Raw genomic sequence first — 18428 nt, forward strand, 5'->3', positions numbered from 1 at the left:
TCCCCCCTCCCCCCCCCTCGGGGGTCACTCACTTGTGTTCCAAGCCCTCCCTTGGAACAGAGGAGGGGAGTTAGAGGGGGCTGAGGAGGGGGAGGGCCAGGGCTGAAACTTGAGAAGCCAGCCTGGGGGGGGAGGAGGGGGGGCGGCGAAGGGGGAGGTGGGGAAGAGGACAGAGAGGAGGGCGCTCAGCTCCGCGCGTTTGGAGGGCTCAGCCTGGTCCTGGGCTTGGAGTGCGTGGTGGGTGGTGGACGTGTGGCTGTGTGAGCATTGCCTCCCCCCCCCCCCGCCCTGTCTGTGGGGAGGGGCCATCAGAAGTCCCCGGCAGAGAGGGAGGTGGTGGAGGAAGGAAGGAGGGAGAAAGAATCGAGGAGAGGGGCGCAGGGCGGGCGGGGGGGGGGGGGGGGAGCGGAGGCCAGGCCAGCCAGGAGGAAGCAGGCAGTATAAATAGCCCCGGGACCCAGCCTGCCCCAGATCGAGGGCCTTGCGGCCCTGGACTCTGTGGTCAGATCAGTCCTCTGCTGGCCACAGCCACACATTCTGGGTGAAGGGCAGACATAGCCACTTTGGGGGTTCTGGCTGGATCCCCTGAGCCATCACTCCAACTTCAGATGCTCTTCCAGCCAGCCATGCTGCTTGGTGGCCTCCTCCTGCTGGCCACCATGACTGCCGCCCAGTGGAGGGGCCAGGAGGCCGGCCGGCGCCGCCAGACGCACCGTGTCCAGCACGGACAGTGTAGCTACACCTTCGTGCTGCCGGAGCCAGAGCCCTGCCCACTGGAGCCCGAGGCCTTTGGGGCCCCCAACAGCCTGCAGAGGGACCTGCCGGCCGCCGGGCTGCACTTGGGGGACTGGCAGGCCCGCCGGGTACGGCAGCTGGAGAAGATGCTGGAGAACAACACGCAGTGGCTACAGAAGGTACGGCTGGCTGTCACGGGGTGGCTCTGGGGACTGGCCTCAGCCACAGCTGGAGCATTGCCCTGGGAGGAGGGGACTGGCCAATATGCTGGATGGAAGGAAGGAAGGAAGGATGGATGGATGGGTGAATGGATGGATGGATGGATGGATGGATGGATGGGTGAATGGATGGATGGATGGATGGATGGATGGATGGATGGATGGATGGATGGATGGATGGATGGATGGATGGGTGGGTGGATGGATGGACAGACAGACCGATGGATGAATGGATGGGTGAATGGATGGATGGCTGGACAGATGAATGGATGGATGGATGGGGATAAGAGCCCAGAGAAGATATGACACCACACAGCAGGACTGAGTCACATCAGGACAGGAAATCAGCCTGAGGTAGACATTCACTCATTCATCCGACAGGAATTTGCTGAACCAGTCAGGCCGTGCTAGGTGCTGGATGTGGAGAAGGATGTGATGTCTGGTTCTGGGCCAGTGAGGGAAAGAGATTTATAAAAAAAAAAAAAAAAGCCACATCTGCTGTTTCAGACAGTGATGCAGATGGACAAGGGCAGGGGGGCACAAGGTAGGGGCGTGTCATGGCCAGGGCCGGCCTGTTGAGGCTGGATCTCTGGAGAGGAAGTCCACGTCCAGGGGAAGTGGAACCCAGGGACACAGGAGAGAGTCAGGCACAGGGACAGCACAGCAGGGCAGCCACATGGCTGTGCAGACGGAGCCGGGAAAGGGGGTGGAGCAGTCGGGGATGAGGGTTGGGCCCACAGCAAAGGCCTCTGAGGAACACCGGGGATTCTTGTGCTGCCTGTCACCAGACCCATGGAAAGGTTCTGGCTCACGCCTGTAATCCTAGCTCTTCAGGAGGCTGAGATCTGAGGATCGCGGTTCAAAGCCAGCCTGGCCAGAAAAGTTTGTGGGGAGACTCTTCTCCCCAATTAACCACCAGCAAACCAGAAGTGGCGCTGTGGCTCAAAGTGGTAGAGTGCTAGCCTTGAGCAAAAAATGCTCAGGGACAGCACTCAGGCCCTGAGTTCAAGCCTCACAACCAATAAAAAAATTAAGAAAAGAGGCCAAGTGGGAGAGGAGGGCAGGATGGACAGAGGGACCCGGGCTTTGTGCTGAATGGATTGGGATAAGAGCCTAGAAAAGGCCAGCAAATGAGCCTAAAGCCACACAGAGCCAAAGCAAGCCAGAGCCGCAGCAAGCTCTGCTCAAGGGGGAGGTGTCAGAGGCCTGCTCAGGGAGGGGCGCATCCGGGCACATTCTGAAGGTGGTTGATGGCTCTACTACTGATGAACTGAAAGCGAGGTAGCAGAGAACCAGGAGGGAAAGCCACGTGGGTGAGAGCCACTGACGGACCTCCTGTCGTGCGGCTGTTGTTTCCCGACACTAGTGTCCAGATGAGAACTGGGGGACGTGGTCAGCGGGGCCAGCCGAGCTCGAGGGCATGTGGACAGGGAGGACCGATGTCCTGTGGGGCCAGGATGTGGCCAGCCCCAGCCCCCTGAGTAAGAGCTATGGAGAGAAGGATGGGGGACCAGGAGATGGTGCAGGGGTAACCGCAGGAGACTGGAAGGAGATAGTTGTGGCCTCTTCAACTGTATTAGACTAGAGACCAGCTTGACCCAGGAAGGGAGGGAGGGTGACCCTCTCCCCGAGTGCCTCTCAGCCCCGTGGCTTCCGATCAGTGGCAAGTGTTCACTCCCTGACACGGCGATTGTGAGTGTGTGTCCATATTAGTATATCATCCGTAGGTGGTATTGTCATACAGGCACACATTAAACAGAGCTTTGGAAAGGTGGCGCGTGGCTGAGCATAGCGGTGCACACCTGTCATCTGAGCAGCTAGGGGGCAGCAAGGTAAAGGGGGGTGAGGCAGAGGACCATACAAACATCCCACCCCCACCCAGTCTCCACCCTCTTATCCCTGCATTCTGCGATGACACCATGTGGCATCTGATGGTACCCCAAGCCCCAATGGTATGATCATCCCCCCACACACAAATCTACTTCATGGTTGGAGGGTCTATCGGTGTCTCAACTCTAGGGCTGCCTGAATCCCCACCTGCCCAACCCTGTTTATTTCCCAGCTGCAGGTGCTCTGCAATGGCGGGGGGAGGGGAGGGTCCATGCTCCCACCTTCACCCAACACCAACCCATCCATCCCTTTGCCTGTTTTCTGTCATCATCTCCCCTTGCTGCCTGGCTTCTACCCCACACTTCACCCCCTCATCCCTTCCTGTGCCTGAGGCCTGGGAAACACTGGCACAGCTGGTATAGGGTTGACCAGATGGCCATAGAGAAGATCAGGGGTTAGAGGTGTGGCTCAACTGGTAGAGCACTAGCCAAATGAGCAGAAGCAGTCTAGGCCCTAGAAAAGAAAAGAAATGAAGGAGCAGATCAGAAAGTTGCAGAGCTGGACGCCAGGACTCATGCTTGCAATCCTAGCTACCCAAGAGGCTGAGATCTGAGGATCTTAGTTCAAAGCCAGCCTAGGCAGGAAAGTTCTTGAGACTCATCTCCAATGAACCACCAGAAAACTGGAAGTGGCACTGTGGCTCAGAGTGGTAGAACGCATGCCTTGAGCAAAAAGAGCTCAGGGATAGCGGCCAGGCCCTGAGTTCAAGCCCCTCAACCAACAGCAGCAGCAGCAGCAACAACAAAAACAACAAAGGTCACATCTCTGCTATGTGGTGCTGGGTGAGTCTCGGTTTCCCCATTCACAGACTGGAGCAAAGAACAGGATGTCAGGGGTCAGATGGGAACTCGGCTCACAGCTGCTGTCTGACTGTGTGCAGGGCCGCAGCTGCTGTCTGACTGTGTGCAGGGCTGCCTGCCTGCATGCAGGGTCAGCGTGCGGGCGTGTGTTCTAAGAGACAGCCCCTGTCTGAGCCCCTGCACCTCTGAGCTCAGCCTTAGTCACCGTGATCCAAAGTCTGCAGGTCTCCTTCGGGCTAGAAATGCCATCTGTCCTGACTGGTGTCCTCAATGGGCACCTGGTCTCTGGCATCCCCTTGGGCAAGGGACCCCTTGAATTGATCACAACTGCTTTCTGGCCCTCAGCATTTGAGTCATGGCCTGGTCATCTGTGCCTGTGAAGTCTACCATAAGATCTGACCCACTGGCCTAGGGCCACCTACTGGTCATTCTCCTTGGGCAGCCGCAGAACCTAGAAGATAAACACCCAAACTCTGGAGCCCGATTGTAACTATTCCAACCTCAGTTCTGCACCGTCCTTACCTTACTGTGTGACCTGGGATAGGTTGCATCACCTCTCCGAGCCTGGGTTTCCTCACCTAGAAAATGAAGTGAAGGTACTGCCTACCAGTGTGAGAAGTAACCTAGTGCCTGGGAAACACAAATATGCACCAGGCACATTCTCAGTAAATGTGGACTATTTCTCCAGAACAGAGCCCTGGGCCTGTGATGTCAGTGCCTTTCCTTGTGCCCAGCGGAGACACGTGGTCTCTGGCTCTACTGAACATCACCCCTCTCTCGCCCTGGCTCATCCCTGCAATCCTAGCTACTCAGGAGGCTGAGATCTAAGGATCAAAGTTTCAAGCCAGCCCAGGCAGGAACATCTATGAGACTTATCTCCAACTAACCATTTAAAAATAAATAAGGGAAGCACAACCATAGCTCAGTTGGTAGAACACAGGCCTTGAGCAACAAAACAGTGTCCAGGCCTTGAGTTCAAGCCCCAGTACCAGTACAAGAAAGAAGAAAGGAAGGAAGGAAGGAAGGAAGGAAGGAAGGAGGGAGGGAAGGAATGAAGGAAGGAAGGAGGGAAGGAAGGAAGGAAGGAAGGAAGGAAGGAAGGAAGAAAGGAAGGAAGGAAGGAAGGAAGGAAGGAGGGAGGGAAGGAGGGAAGGAAGAAAAGAAGGAAGGAAGGAAGGAAGGATGTAGATGAGGAAACGGATGAGGAAATGGTGATGGTCAGTCTGGGTCCTCACTTCTCCAGCTCAGAGGCCAGTGCTGGACAGAGGGGGTGTTTCCTTCTGCCCCCAAGTTTCCACATCCTGTGCATGACTCTTAGCATGGAGTAGGGGACCCCAGCCTCAACCCACTCCCCTTCTCTCACCCTGCTTTATGCCATCCCCTCTCCTTCTCTTCCCTGATAACAGCCCCCAGCCCTCCTCCCAGAAAGCCCCTGTGACTCAGGCCTGTAGCAGCCAGCGGTGGGCTGTGCACTAGCTCTGGGCCCTGGGCCATTCCCCTCCTCTGGGTGAGCAGCTGTGGCCAGGAATGCTGAGGTGGGGGGGCAGGCATCCCTGTGGGCTGTGTACTCAGCATCCTCCACCCGGGTCCACTCAAACCTCGCCTGCGAGGCAGGAGGATGAAGGCACCTGATCCAGCCTTGGTTGTGGGGCTGAGGGAAGCCGCTGGGCGAAGCTCCTGGGGCAGCAGGTGCTCCACAGAGCCCCCCCGCCTCCTTGTGGCTCTCAGTCCCCCAGTTGCCTGGCTATCTCAGTCAGAAAAATACCCTCCACCCAACTACCCTAGGGCAGCGTGTCGCCCATGAGCCTCCAGGGTCCCAGGGACGGGACACAACAGCGCCTTGTACCTGTGGGACCTGTGTCCCCTCTGTCCCAACCAGGGCTGTCTATGGGTTCTGGGACAGCTCTCTGTCTCTGTGTCTGTCTCTCTCTGTGTATGTCTGTCTGTCTGTCTGTCTCTCTGTCTGTCTGTCTGTCTGTCTCTCTGTCTCTGTCTCTCTGTCTCTGTCTCTGTCTCTCTCTCTCTCTCTCTCTCCCCTTCCCAGCAAGCTTCTGGCCATATTTACCCCCCAGTATCCACACTGAAGACCCAAGACACAGCCCCCTATAACCAGTGCCCACACCCCAGCCAGGCTGTTCCCTCTCTCTCTTCTCCTTCTATTCCCCCACCCACCCACACACACACACACCAAGCCATGAGGGGAGGGGTACAGGTCTGGGTATCGACCTCCAGACCTGGCTCTGTCCCAGCCTCCTCCATGGCCCCAGGTCCTTGACGTCAAACCCAAGAATAACTCGGCCTGGTGGCCTTCCTTGGCTGGCCATGGGTCAATTGAGCCTCCAGCGGGAACCCAGCATGGGGCCCTGGCCTGGCCAGAGACCCTCCTAAATGGACCAGGACTGTGGCCGCCCCAGCCTCCCCGGGCTGCCCGTAAATTCTTGGCATTTTCAGCTTTCATTTATCCAAACAAGAGCCTTGGTTGCCGAACAAAACATCCTGGGCTTGGATTTCCCAACCTTGCTGCTGGCTCCTTTCTGAGCAGTTGCTCTGGGGGATGGGGTGGAGCAAATGGCTGCTTTTCTCCAAAGACCAGGATGGTTTTTTCTTTTTTTTTCCAAGAGGGGCCTGGAAATGGCTGGCCCAGAGGCCCTTGGTCAGCGGATGACCAGCTGCTTGGTGCCTGGGTGAGGCTGGAGTCCAGCAGCCGCCACAGCAGTGGGGGACAGGCATAAGCCTGTGCCAGGCCAGGCCGTCCCGTAAGGGCAGGTCCATGGGTCTCTGGCCCCAAAGCTGGGAGGGGAGGATGTGCGCATGCCCAGTCCTGCTCCTGCTCCTGCTCCTCCTCCTCGAGCGGGAAGTGAACTTCCAGCCAGACTAGGCCGTCAGTCATGGCAGATCCTGAGTGGTCTGGGAAGTATCTGGAGAGGACTTGAGAGTCTGCCTGGGGAGTCCCTGGCTGGGGGTGCTGAGCAGCTGGAAGGCCCTGGAGGAGCCACTCATGTAAGGGACACAAGAGTCAGGCACCCGTGGTGGCCTATGCCACAGCTCTGCTTCTGGTTTTCTGGTGGTTAATCAGAGATAAGAGTCTCACAGACTTTCCTGCCCAGGCTGGCTTTGAACTGTGATCCTCAGATCTCAGCCTCCTGAAGAGCTAGGATTACAGGCGTGAGCCCCCAGGGCCCAGCAAGCCACCCCATCCGCAGGGTCAGCCTCAGCTGCCATGGAGGGGTGAGTAGAAAGAGCTCCACCATTTGATTCAAAGTTGCATTTCCTGGCTGAGAGCAGGGCTTCATCTCTGTGGCTCAGTTTACTGGCTTGTCAAGTGGGGTGCCTGGGTGAAGACATCTGGGGCTCAGCTGACACGTGCTGCCGCTGGAACTGTGCAGCAGGAACCCCAGCACAGTGCGCCCCTTGGGGGGGGCGGAGTCACGTGATCCCTGCAGTTCAGGGGACCTTCCAGTGCATAGCTGGTAGGGTAGCCTCCAGGGGGCCTGTCCTTGGCCATGGTGCTTGACCTCTGTGCGCCTCACCCGTGAAATGGGCGGGTAACAGGTGGACTTGGGTGCCCCATGGCTAGAGGTGTCCCACTCATAAGTGATGAATAGCTAGATGCGCGCCAAGAAAAATAGACCATAACCCAGCCCTGGAGGAGAGGAGGGTTAGGGACACGCACAGAACGATGTTGCTCACTTCTTCTCCATGATGCCCTCTGCCTCTCCTTGTCTAAGGGAGGGGGAGTGGGGGGGGGGGTCATTCTCCCAGGCGGCACTGAAAACCTGACAGAGCACTGACCACGAGCAACCCACCACAAGAAGGCAGCTGGCTGAGGGGAGGAGGAGGGGGCTCCCCATGACCCCAAGTCTAGACAGCAGAGGTTGGCCCTCTGCCCCTCCCCCAGCACCCTGCATCTCTCCCAGTGGCCCAGTCACCTGAGATAGATCCGGGGCGCCCATCCATACGGAATAAGGGTCAGCAGAAGGCAGGGCCATTACAAATACTTAGCAAATATTGGGAAGCACCTACTGTGTGCCAGGTGCCGTGAGGGCCCCAGGATCGTGGTACGGGTGGAGAACAGAGCCCAGGTGTGGGATGGAAAGGGCAAGTTCTGTCTGAGGAGCTGTGAGATCCCCATAGGCACAGAAAGGAAGCAGCCAGCAACAACAGGAGCAACCCCCCCCCCCCCGCCCCACCACCACCCCGCCCCACCACCACCCCGCCCCACCACCACCCCGCCCCAGGCCCAGTGATTCAGGCTGATGGACTCTGGCAACAGCTGGAAGATTCAACACACTGCTTGGGATTGTGAGTCTAGTGGAGACAGCAGAGAAGCTCAGCCCTCCCAGAGAGCACCCCTGACCCCAGGCTTTCCAGCCTGGCTCCCTGCACCACACACTCTGCTTCCCCCAGCCCTGACCTAGAAGAAAAGCACCAGAGTCCCACAGTGAGGGAGATGCCAAGGGGAGCATCTCGAGGGGGCAAGGTGGACAATGGCAGCCTGTGTGGGCCCTGGGCACTGGAGGGAAGCTGGAGCAAGGCAGAGAGAAGTCAGAGGCCCAGGTTGTCAGGCTCCCAGGACATAAGCTGGCTGTTTTGTTGAAATGAGGAAGTCAAGGCTTAAGAATGGCAGGTTGGGGAGATGTAACTTACCAGACTTGGGAAAAGGCACCAGACACAGGTGGGGCCCAAGGCCTGCAGACTCCGTGAAGGCAGCATCTGTCATCTGCTGTGTCATAGTGAGTTTCTGGGGCCTGGACTTCAGTAGTGGCTTGATCAAGCAGCTCTCCTGCGGGCTGCTGGCTGGGGTGGGCAGCACGCAGCCTCAGCTGGAGTCACTCATCTATGGCCCTGAATCCTGGAAGGGTCTGTGCTGGCTGGAGGGAAGCCTCTCCCCAGGGTGGCTTGAACATCCTAAGCAAATGACGGACTCATCCTATAGCAGGGGCTCAGAAGAGGGCCAGGCAGGAGCCAATATATATCATGGCTAGGGAGTGCCAGACTCCAGCAGCCTTCCTGCCAGACCCAATCCTGTCCCCACGGGAGAGGAGAATACACAGGGAGTGGACACTGGGACGGGGTCTCTGGATGTGCTGACCTGAGCAGCCACCAGAGTCATGGCTGTGGTCTTTGGCACAGCTTTGAACTCTGCCTCTGCCAAGCCAGAGGACTTGGGTGAAGGGCTTATTCTCTGGGCATCTTCTTTTGCTCATCTGTAAAATGGGCACAGGATAGCCAAGGCTACCAGAGCTAGATGTGGTGAGCTCCTTGTGGCCACACTGGGCACAAGTAGAATTTCAGACCTCTCTTGGGAAACATAGACCTGTGCCAGCCACGGGCAGAGAGTATCGGATGCATTTCTAGAACTTTCCTCCAGCAGACACATCCACGCTGGGCCGCACCCTCTCTGCATTCTCCCACCTCCAAAGTTCCTACAGGTATTCCTCCCTTTTTCTGTCCTGTCCCTACCCCAGCTAGCCCTCAGTGGGACTGTAGCTTCCCTTCCATAAATCCTTCCATAGACACAGGGCTAGGAGTGCTGGGTGCTGGGGTAAGCAGACCAGGCCCCAGGGACCCCTCCACCCCTCCCCAGGGCAGGGGGCGGAGGATGCACATGCCATAAACCACCGATGAGCCATTGGAAGGGTTGTGAAGAAAGCCAGGAGGACCTTATGACATGGTTGGTCATGGGGTGGAGAGCAGAGGCCAGGTGGCCAAGGAGGTGACCGTGTGACCAGAGCTACAGGTCCAAAGGAGGCAGCTGGGAGGAGCCGGGGCTGCCGGTGGGTGTTGAGGCACAGTGAACCAGTCTCTGGCTCCTGTGGTCATCTTTCTGCAGAGCTCAGGGTTCCCCTCTGTAAGCCAGGGTAGAAACCAGTGTGGCCCGTGCTTGGGACATGAGGACAGTTCACAAGCATGCACCCTCAACTCAGCAGCCCCACCTCCCAGGGCTCACCCCGCACGGCACCGCCCAGCGCCAGGTGACAAGAATACCAGTGTCTCCCCACCAGCAGCCTCAAGCCGCCCCCCTGGCCTAGAGGAGCGGAGCCGCAGGCTGGAACAGGCAGGGAGGGAAGACTTGATTTTCATTTCATTCCTTCTGGGGTCTCAGAATTTCGAACAATGTGTTTATTCTATTCATTCAAAGAAGTTAAGAGTTACAAAAACTTGACATTTAAATCAACACACACAGACACAGAGCCAAGAGACTTTTTTTGTCTTCTCTTGCACCAGTCTGCATCAGACCCAGCATCTAGCATCTAACTATAGTCCCTGCCACGTCACTTTCCTGATTCAGGCCTGTTTCCCACGTGAGACAGAGTAGCTGGAGGCTGAGTGGTCTGAGGGCATCCCACAGGTCCTCCTGGCTGTCCAAGCCCAGCCCCCACCCCAAGTTACCATTAGGGTACACAGGCTCAGACCTTCATCGCCCCACAACTCCCCCACCTTAGAATGAACCTCACCCCTGTTCCCAGCATCCCCTCTCCCCCACTTGAGGTCTGATATGGGACATGATCATTGCCGTGATTTGATGCATTCCCAATGCAAAGCTTGTTTTCTGGGAAGGGATCTCTTAAAAAACAACAACAACAACAATAATAATAAATATAAAAGCTCTGCTTGCTAAACATTGCGTTACAGGGCCGGGCCATGGTTCTGAGTGTTCATCTGACACAGGGTTATCAGGACCTCTCCAGGCATGTGTGCAGCATTGCAGGGTTTTGGAAATGAAGTGCATAGCCCCCTGTGGTGGTCCATGTCTGTAATCCCAGCATTTAGAAGCCAGAGGCAAGAGGCTTGTGAGTTAAGACCAAGATAAAGCCGGGCGCCAGTGGCTCACATCTGTAATCCTAGCTACTCAGGAGGCTGAGATCTGAGGATCACAGTTCAGAGCCAGCCCTGGGAGGAAAGTCCGTGAGACTCTTACCTCCAATTAACCACCAGAAGACCGCAAGTGGTGCTGTGGCTCAAGTGGTAGAGCGCTAGCCTTGAGCACAGAGAGGCACAGGGACAGTGCTCAGGCCCAGAGTGCAAGCCTCAGTTATATCTATATGCCTGAGTTATACAGCTTAAACAAAAGCAAATAAAGAAATAGGAGCTGGGGTGCTGCTCAGTAACAGAGGCCTTGGCTGGTATCCACAAGGCCCTGGGTACGATCCTCAGCACTGCAAAAAGTGATATAGTAATTAAAGTGCCTACACACACACACACACACAGAAAGAGGAAACAAATTGACTTGAGATATTGATACAGGTACTTGAGTTTGAACTTAAGGCCTTGAGCTCACTCAGTTTGTTTATTAGACTAGTGCTTCATGACTCGAGCCATGCCACCAGCCCAGATTTTGACTGATTGAGTGAGAGATGGAGTCTTGAGGACTTTTCTGCCCCAGCTGACTTCATACAAACAGCAGTCCTCCAGATCTCAGCCTCCTGAGAAGCTAGGAATATAGGTATGAGTCACCAGCACCTGGCTAGATGGTCAAAAAAAAAATTGGTTTTGAAAGGAATTTCTGGTGCAATCAAACCTCACTTCCTTCTTCCTCCATTAAACACCCCTATCTGCTAGGACCTCGTGCAGTCGTCAGTTTGAGGCCGTGAGGAGTGGACACATATATTGTAACATCCACAGCCACCTTGATGAGACAGGAGAGTGTCAGTCATTTCCACTGGTGACAAAGTCCGCTCACAGGCCCAGTGATGGCTGTGGTAGTTAAAGCCCTGCTTTTCATCCACATAGAATTCCAGGTACAGGTTAGTGAGAAAAATAATGCCCCCCCCCTTTTCTTTTCCATTCAAGTCAACAAATTCCCTGAACTTTCTTGGGGATTACAAATACCTGGTAACTCCGCACTACTTGTTAAATATATTAACCCTACTTGTACAGGTACTCCTTCTCTTTTCAACATCCAAACAATTTTGAAATAGATTGTATAAAAAGGAGGCACCATGGCCATTCCCCTCCCTTACTGTTCCCCTGTTACCTGGTTATTAGTGGGGCTCCCTCAGCCTGTACCTGCACACAAGGAGAAATATAACAGCTGCACACCAGCAGTCCGCATGCTGTGTTCACTCCATGTGTGTCAGAATGGTGTGTGTGTGTGTGTGTGTGTATGTGCATGCATGTGCGCGTGTGAGCCCGTGTTTACACACCAGTACTGGAGCTGTACAGGGCCTGGGCACCATCTCTTAGCTTTTTCCGCTCAAGGCTAGCTGGTACTCTACCACTTGGACCACACCTCTACTTCCAGCTTTTTGCTCATTCATTGGAGATAAGAGTCTCATGGACTCTGATGCCTGGGCTGGCTTCTGAGATCCTCAGATCTCAGCCTCCGGAGTAGCCAGGATTACAGGTGTGAGCCATCAGGGACCAGCGTGGCCGTGTTTTCAGACCAGCTCTGATTAAGCTGAGCCCTGTTTCTAGGACTGCTCCCTGGTCACCATCACCCAGACACGTCACGCTTTGTCACGCTATGTCACTCTATGTCACGCTATGTCACACATGGGTCATGTAACCCTGCATCAGGCTCCTCACACAGATTCTTCCCCAGAGGCTCTGACAACCCTGGAGGGCAGGAGCGATTATTTTCACTGCTTCAACAAAGAGGCCCTGTGGTGGGGTAGACAGCTCTACCTGAGGCTACCCTGCCAGTAAGCCGAGGAGCCGTGCACATTGACACAGAACACTGGTCTCTCTGTATTCACTTTTACCTGCATGGACAAATGCTTTTCCCTGTCATGAACCAAGAGCACAAGAAAAGACTTTTCCCCAGAAAAGACTTGCAGAGGCCAGGTGTGGGGGCCCATGCCTATCATCCTAGGTACTCAGGAGGCTGAGATTTGAAGATGATTGCAGTTCAAGGCTAGCCAGGGCAGAAAAGCCCCTGTGAGACTCTGATCTCCAATAAACCACTAGAAAGTTCAAGCCGCATGACCACCAACAACAACAAAAAAAAAATGGAGGGATGGTGTAGGGAAGGTAGACCCCATTCCCTATGTGGGGTCTAAGAACTCACAGCATGAGGGGGACAGAAAAGGGGGGTGTGAGGTCAAGAGAACAGTGGATCCCAGCTTAAGTGAATTCCTATACTGAACCCCTCTCTACCCCTTCCCCCTTCAGCTGGTGCCTGAGCCCTGGGCCAGGCCCAGGGCCCCTCCCCCATCCCGGCCTCTGTGGGTCTCTACAGCCCCAGACCAGCTGGCCTGGATTATGCATCCGAAGGCCCATGCGCATGGGCCAGCTCAGCAAATTGGGTGATGGAAGCCAGCTGTGGGTGGCCTTTGCCTTGCCTCTCCTCTGTGGCCACAGCAAGTGGGGGACACATACTGGTGTGGACCTCAAGCTATAGAAGCCCAGCCCAGCCGGGCGCTGGTGGCTCACGCCTGTAATCCTAGCTACTCAGGAGGCTGAGATCTGAGGATCGCGGTTCAAAGCCAGCCCGGGCAGGAGAGACCGTGAGACTCCTATCTCCAATAAACCACCAGAAAACCGGAAGTGGCGCTGTAGCTCAAGTGGTAGAGCGCTCGCCTTGAGCTGAAGAGCTGAGGGACAGTGCCCAGGCCCAGAGTTCAAGACTCACGACCGACAAAAAAAAAAAAAAAAGAAGCCCAGCCCACCTCTGCAGACCTGGGGAAGCCCGGGGCAGGGTGCTAGCACGAAGATTCTGCGCTGATAGGCAGTGACCTCAGCCCAGACTTCTGGACTTCTCTACTCCTCTCTGGTATGGCCTTGCCACTCGGGAGTAGTAGGCTGTGCTTTCTTCCACGTTCTAGGAGCTCACAGGGACAGGCAAAGTCTGAGACCAGGATCAGCGCAGCTCCCCTGGCCCTACCTAGGGGTCAGCTCTCATCAGCCACACAGGGTCCCCCAGAGCTGAGGTACAGCAGGGCCTCTGAAGATGAAACCTGGAGCTGAGCACCGAGCACCGGTGGTTCACCCCTGTCATACTAGCTACTCAGGAGTCTGGGATCTAAGGACTGTGTAGGAAGCCAACCAAAGTAGGAGAGACCATGAGACTACCTCCAATTAACCACCAGAAAACTGGAAGTGGAGCTCCAGGGTTAGAGCTCTAGCCTTGAGGATGAAAGTTCAGGAACAGAAGTTAAAGCTCCACAGCTGACAAAAAAGAAGTCGCGTGGGGAGGTGAGGGAGTCAGTGAACAGCTTCCTAAGGTGCCTTGGGGTTCCAGTGAGCAGAAGTCACTAGTGGGTGGAGGGAGTTGGGAGAAAAAGACGTCAGGGTTAAGGTCCAGCTTGGGGCTTCAGAGCTGGGCAGGGCCATTCACTGGGATGAGGTTGGAGAGGGCAGGAGCGGCTGGATGGTAAGGGGCAGGGGAAGCTGAGCTGGGTACTCTATGTGTGTGGACATGCTTGTTAAACACCTATGCAGAGCCGGGTGCTGGTGGCTCACACCTGTAATCCCAGCTACACAGGAGGCTGAGATCTGAGGATCACAGTTCAAAGCCAGCCTGGACAGGGAAATCCATGAGACTCTTATCTCCAATTAGCCACCAAAAACAAAAACAAAAAAAGGCACAAGTAGAGCTGTGGCTCACGTGGTAGAGTTCTATTCTGGAGAAGAAAAAGTTCAGGGACAGTGCCCAGGCCCTGAGTTCAAACCCCAGTATAGGCCCCAAAACAGAAAAGAACAGATTTTTTAAAAGTCACTGTGGGGAGACAGAGGGATGTCCAGGGAACATGTGGGTAACCAGCCGGGGTGGGGCTGCGTCCCCTAGGATCTGAGCTCACAGATCCCTTCTCGGCAACAGAAAAGAAGGGCCAAAGAGCACCTGGGCACACAGCAATTGTGTGTGAGCATGTGCAATACACACACACACACACACACACACACATAAATGGTCCACATTGCTCCTGGGGTACCCCACTTGGAGGGGGTCTCTGTACATGCGCTCAAAAGGGACCCTGAGCTAATGTCAGCCTTGCCCCACCACCTCCCCTGGGGCTTCACCTTCGCGATGAGATGGACTCCTGCCAAAGCACTGAGGAGGGAGCAGAGGGGGAGGAGAGCAGCGGGGAAAGGGGCACAGGGCCGGGACCACCGAGATGGAAGGGCCGGCTCCTCCCTGAGCCAAGATCACCACGGTCCTCCATGCTCCCCAGGGAGCCCCAGTCTTCCCAGGGCCCTGTTGGACCTCCTGGAAGCCAAGGCCAGGACAGGGCCAGGGCCAGGCTGGATGGTGGCTGAAGGCCAGTGTGTGTACATGAGTGCATGCACGTGTGTGTGTGCACGTGTATGCCTGTGCGCTCATGAGTGTGTGTGTGTGTGTGTGTGTGGTGGAGGTCCAGCTCTGTGCCCCAGGCACTGAGCCTGAGAACACGCCGTCTACCTTTGCAACTCAATGGTGGCCAAATGCCAGACCAGTCTGTCCAGCTCTGGGGAAAGTGGGCACATGAGCATGAGGGACCCAGAGCCCCGGGGACTGGGCTCCGGCCCTACATGCAGACACGGGACATCGGAAGAAAGAGTTCAGCTGGCAGGTAGACCCACAGATCTAGACAGGGGAAGGTGAGCCCACCTCCTGCCTGCCAGAGAAGGGACCTGAGATGGGGGGAGGCTACACTCTGACCATTGTTGCTCCCCCTTTTCCATGAGTTTGTTGAATATATTTTTTGTGCAAAGCACAGTGGGCAGCAAGCCAAGTTCCTAGTCCTGTGGAGCTGATCTTCTTGAGGGACAAGATCAGAGCTGAGAGACGCCAAGATGAAGTCAGGGAGTACTAAGTGTATGCAATGATGAGGACAGGGCAGGGGTGGGAGATGGATACAGAGGAAACAGCGTGTGCCAAGGTTCTGAGGCAGGCTTGTGCTTGTGTTAGAGAGCTGTCCTAGAGGTACTGCATCAGGTGGAGGGAGGGGGGGGAGGGATTTTCCTTTGGTGAAATGGAAACCCCTGGGAGGTGTGCAGCAGAGGAGAGATGTGTGTTGGGATCCCTCTGGCTGAGGCTGAGTGGAGGACAGACCATGTAGCTGGGACAGAGACAGAGGTAGAGAGACCGGGAGACGGGTACTGGGGTAGTCCAGGTGGGCACTAATGGTGCTGAGCCTCTAGCGGCTGCCCTGGGCCTTCCGTGGAGATGCACGGCAGGGACAGGAGGCCTCGGTGAGCCCCGCCCACAATCCCCCCTGCAGCTGGAGCGGTCCATCCAGACAAGCCTGAGGTCCGAGCTGGCCCAAGCCCAGCAGCACGTAGTCCAGAACCAGACAGCCACCATGCTGGAGCTGGGCACCAACCTCCTGAACCAGACCACCGCCAAGACCCGCAAGCTGAGCGACGTCGAGGCCCAGGTAACGGCTTGGGGGGGCAGGGAGAGGGCAGAGATGGTCAGCTCACAGCCCATCTGGGCTGCGCCTCTGTCCCTGGGAAGGTTAAGGCTTCTGACCCTGAGGGAGATCATGGCCTCTCTGAGCTGGTAGCTAACTGCCTTCCCCCTCCCCCTCCAATCACGGGGCAGAAGGATTTCTGAGCACTGGGGGAGGGGGGGTGAGGGAGGGGCTGAGTGGAGGGCTGAGAGGGTTGGGAACCAGGGAGTGACAGGTAGGTATGCCTATGTCTGGTGAATTACTGTGCCCCAGACACCATGAGAGAGCCAGGTCCTGCCCCTGGTTGATAGCAGTGACTATAACAGGCATCTCTTGGCCTCACTCCCACCCCCAGCTTGCCAACGAAGCAAGCAAGACCAACATCCTACCTGTGTTAGCACTGCAGAGAGAGGAAATGTGTGAGGGCAGCCACGGTCCAAAAACAAGGCCAGGAAGGACCCTGAGAACGGAGGACTGGAGCCAGATAACTCAGGAGAGCAGGCCAGACAAGGAGAATAGCACGCACAAAGGCCCAGGGGTGGGGGTGGGTCCCAAACTACAGGAACAAGAGGGTGCTGGGGTGCTGGGAGGGGCTCAGAGAGGGTCAGGGAGGGGCTGGAGCCAGACCGAGACTTGAGGCCTGGAGGGCTTTCTTGGGCAGAGAGGCGACAGGTGTTTTGTTTGGGGCAGTTGTGGGGCTTGAACTCAGGGTCTGGGCACTGTCCCTGAGCAATTTTTTGCTCAAGGCTAGCGCTCTACCACTTTGAGCCACAGTACCACTTCTGGTTTTCTAGTGGTTCCTTGGAGATAAAAGTCTCATGGGGACTTTCTGGCCAGGGCTGGCTTTGAACCGTGATCCTCAGATCTCAGCCTCCTGAGTTGCTAGGATTGATTACAGGTGTGAGCCACCAACACCCAGTGAGGTTGGGTTTTGAAAGGTCCCCTTAGACTGCCTCCTTGGAAGGAATCCATGTAGGACACTGGGTAGAGGACCCTGGAATGCAGGACCAGAGGGAGGCTGTGGAGGGAAGGAAATGGCTAGGGAGCACTGGAGACTGCACCTGCTCATGTATGGGAATCAGAGTATTTCTCCTGGGGCCCAGGCAGCAGACTTGTCACTGTCAAGGGCAGTGATAGAGAGGGAAAATTAGGAGACAGATGATAAGCTCAAGGGAGGGCCAAGGAGAGAAGGAAGGAACCAGAAACTAGTGGCTTGGAAGGTGGCAATAGGTCAAGTTCTTGGAAGTGGCCGCTGGCCAGGGCTCCTGCAAGGCTCACGTTATTCCCATGCCCTGGGTGCCGGGGCAGGTCTTGAACCAGACATCCCGCATGGAGATTCAGATGCTGGAGACTTCGCTGTCCACCAACAAGCTGGAGAAGCAACTGCTACTACAGGGCCACGAGCTGAACCGGCTACAGGGCCGAAATAGGTGAGTGCTGGAGCCTGCGTCTGGCTAGGACTCTAGCATGGAGTTCCAGGTTGGTCCCAGAGCCAACAGCCAGAGCTAAAGCTGGGGCCAGGGCTGGGCCTGCACCAGCTCCAATGTCAAGTTCATTTGCATGGATGATGGGAATTGGACTTGGCCTGTGTCCGGGACAGAGCTGGCGCCTGGGTTAAGACAGAGGCTAGGGATCATTTTGAGGGCTAGGCCTAGAAATGAAGCTGTGACTCAGGGTGGGGTGAGGACTAAAACTAGACTTGGAGTCCAGAGAAGTTGGGGGGTGGGGGGGACAGTGAGCGCAGCAGTGGGATGTGGCTCAGTCAGGCACTCAGCCTGGCTCTGAAGCGTTGAGTGTGAACAGAGAACAGGAATTTTCCTGGGGCTAGAGACACCTTAATCCTTCCTGCCTGCCTGCCTCCCTCCCTCCCTCCCTCCCTCCCTTCCTTCCTTTCCATACCAGGAATCAAACCCAGGGTCTTTCTTTTTTTGGGGGGGTCCAGTCGTGGGGCCTGAACTCTAGGCCTGGGCGCTGTCCCTCAGCTCTTCAGCTCAAGGCTAGCGCTCTACCACTGGAGCCACAGTGCCACTTCCGGCTTTTTTTCTTTTTGCTTATGTGGTGCTGAGGAATCGAACCCAGGGCCTCTGGCATGCAAGGCATGCGCTCTACCACTGAGCCACCTTCCCAGCCCCCCAGGGTCTTTCACATGCTAGAAAAGTGCTCTACCATTAAGCTACACCCTCCATCCCTTGAGCTTTTGGAGACAAAGTCTCTCCATATCTCTCAGGCTGCCTCGCCTTTACCATCCTCCTTCCCTAGCCTCAGAGCGCTGGGATTACAGGTGTGTATCATCACACCTTCCTCTCTCCCTTTCTTTATGAGTCAACCGTTTTTTCATGTGTACCAAATTGTCCTGTACATTTTTAATCAGCTTTGGCTATGTGTACGTAAATAAGCAAACCTGGCCCTGTGCACCTGCCTCTTCCCTGGAGAAGCCAATCCCTGTACTGACTCCTCATCTGCACCCCCAG

At 56.0% G+C, this 18428-nt stretch overlaps 1 protein-coding gene across 1 annotated transcript in view; it reads left to right on the plus strand.

The window, feature by feature from the left end:
- Positions 1 to 593: 593 nt before the first annotated feature.
- Positions 594 to 18428, plus strand: part of Angpt4 (angiopoietin 4) — a 32153-nt gene continuing 14318 nt past the window's right edge. The window contains 3 exon segments of the mRNA XM_042694553.1: positions 594 to 914; positions 15787 to 15942; positions 17266 to 17387. Of these exon segments, the coding sequence (XP_042550487.1) occupies positions 609 to 914; positions 15787 to 15942; positions 17266 to 17387 (584 nt within the window). The 5' untranslated portion in view covers positions 594 to 608.

This window comes from Dipodomys spectabilis, unplaced genomic scaffold (assembly GCF_019054845.1).
Source record: "Dipodomys spectabilis isolate Male_0828 unplaced genomic scaffold, ASM1905484v1 ptg000175l, whole genome shotgun sequence".
Lineage (NCBI taxonomy): Eukaryota > Metazoa > Chordata > Mammalia > Rodentia > Heteromyidae > Dipodomys > Dipodomys spectabilis.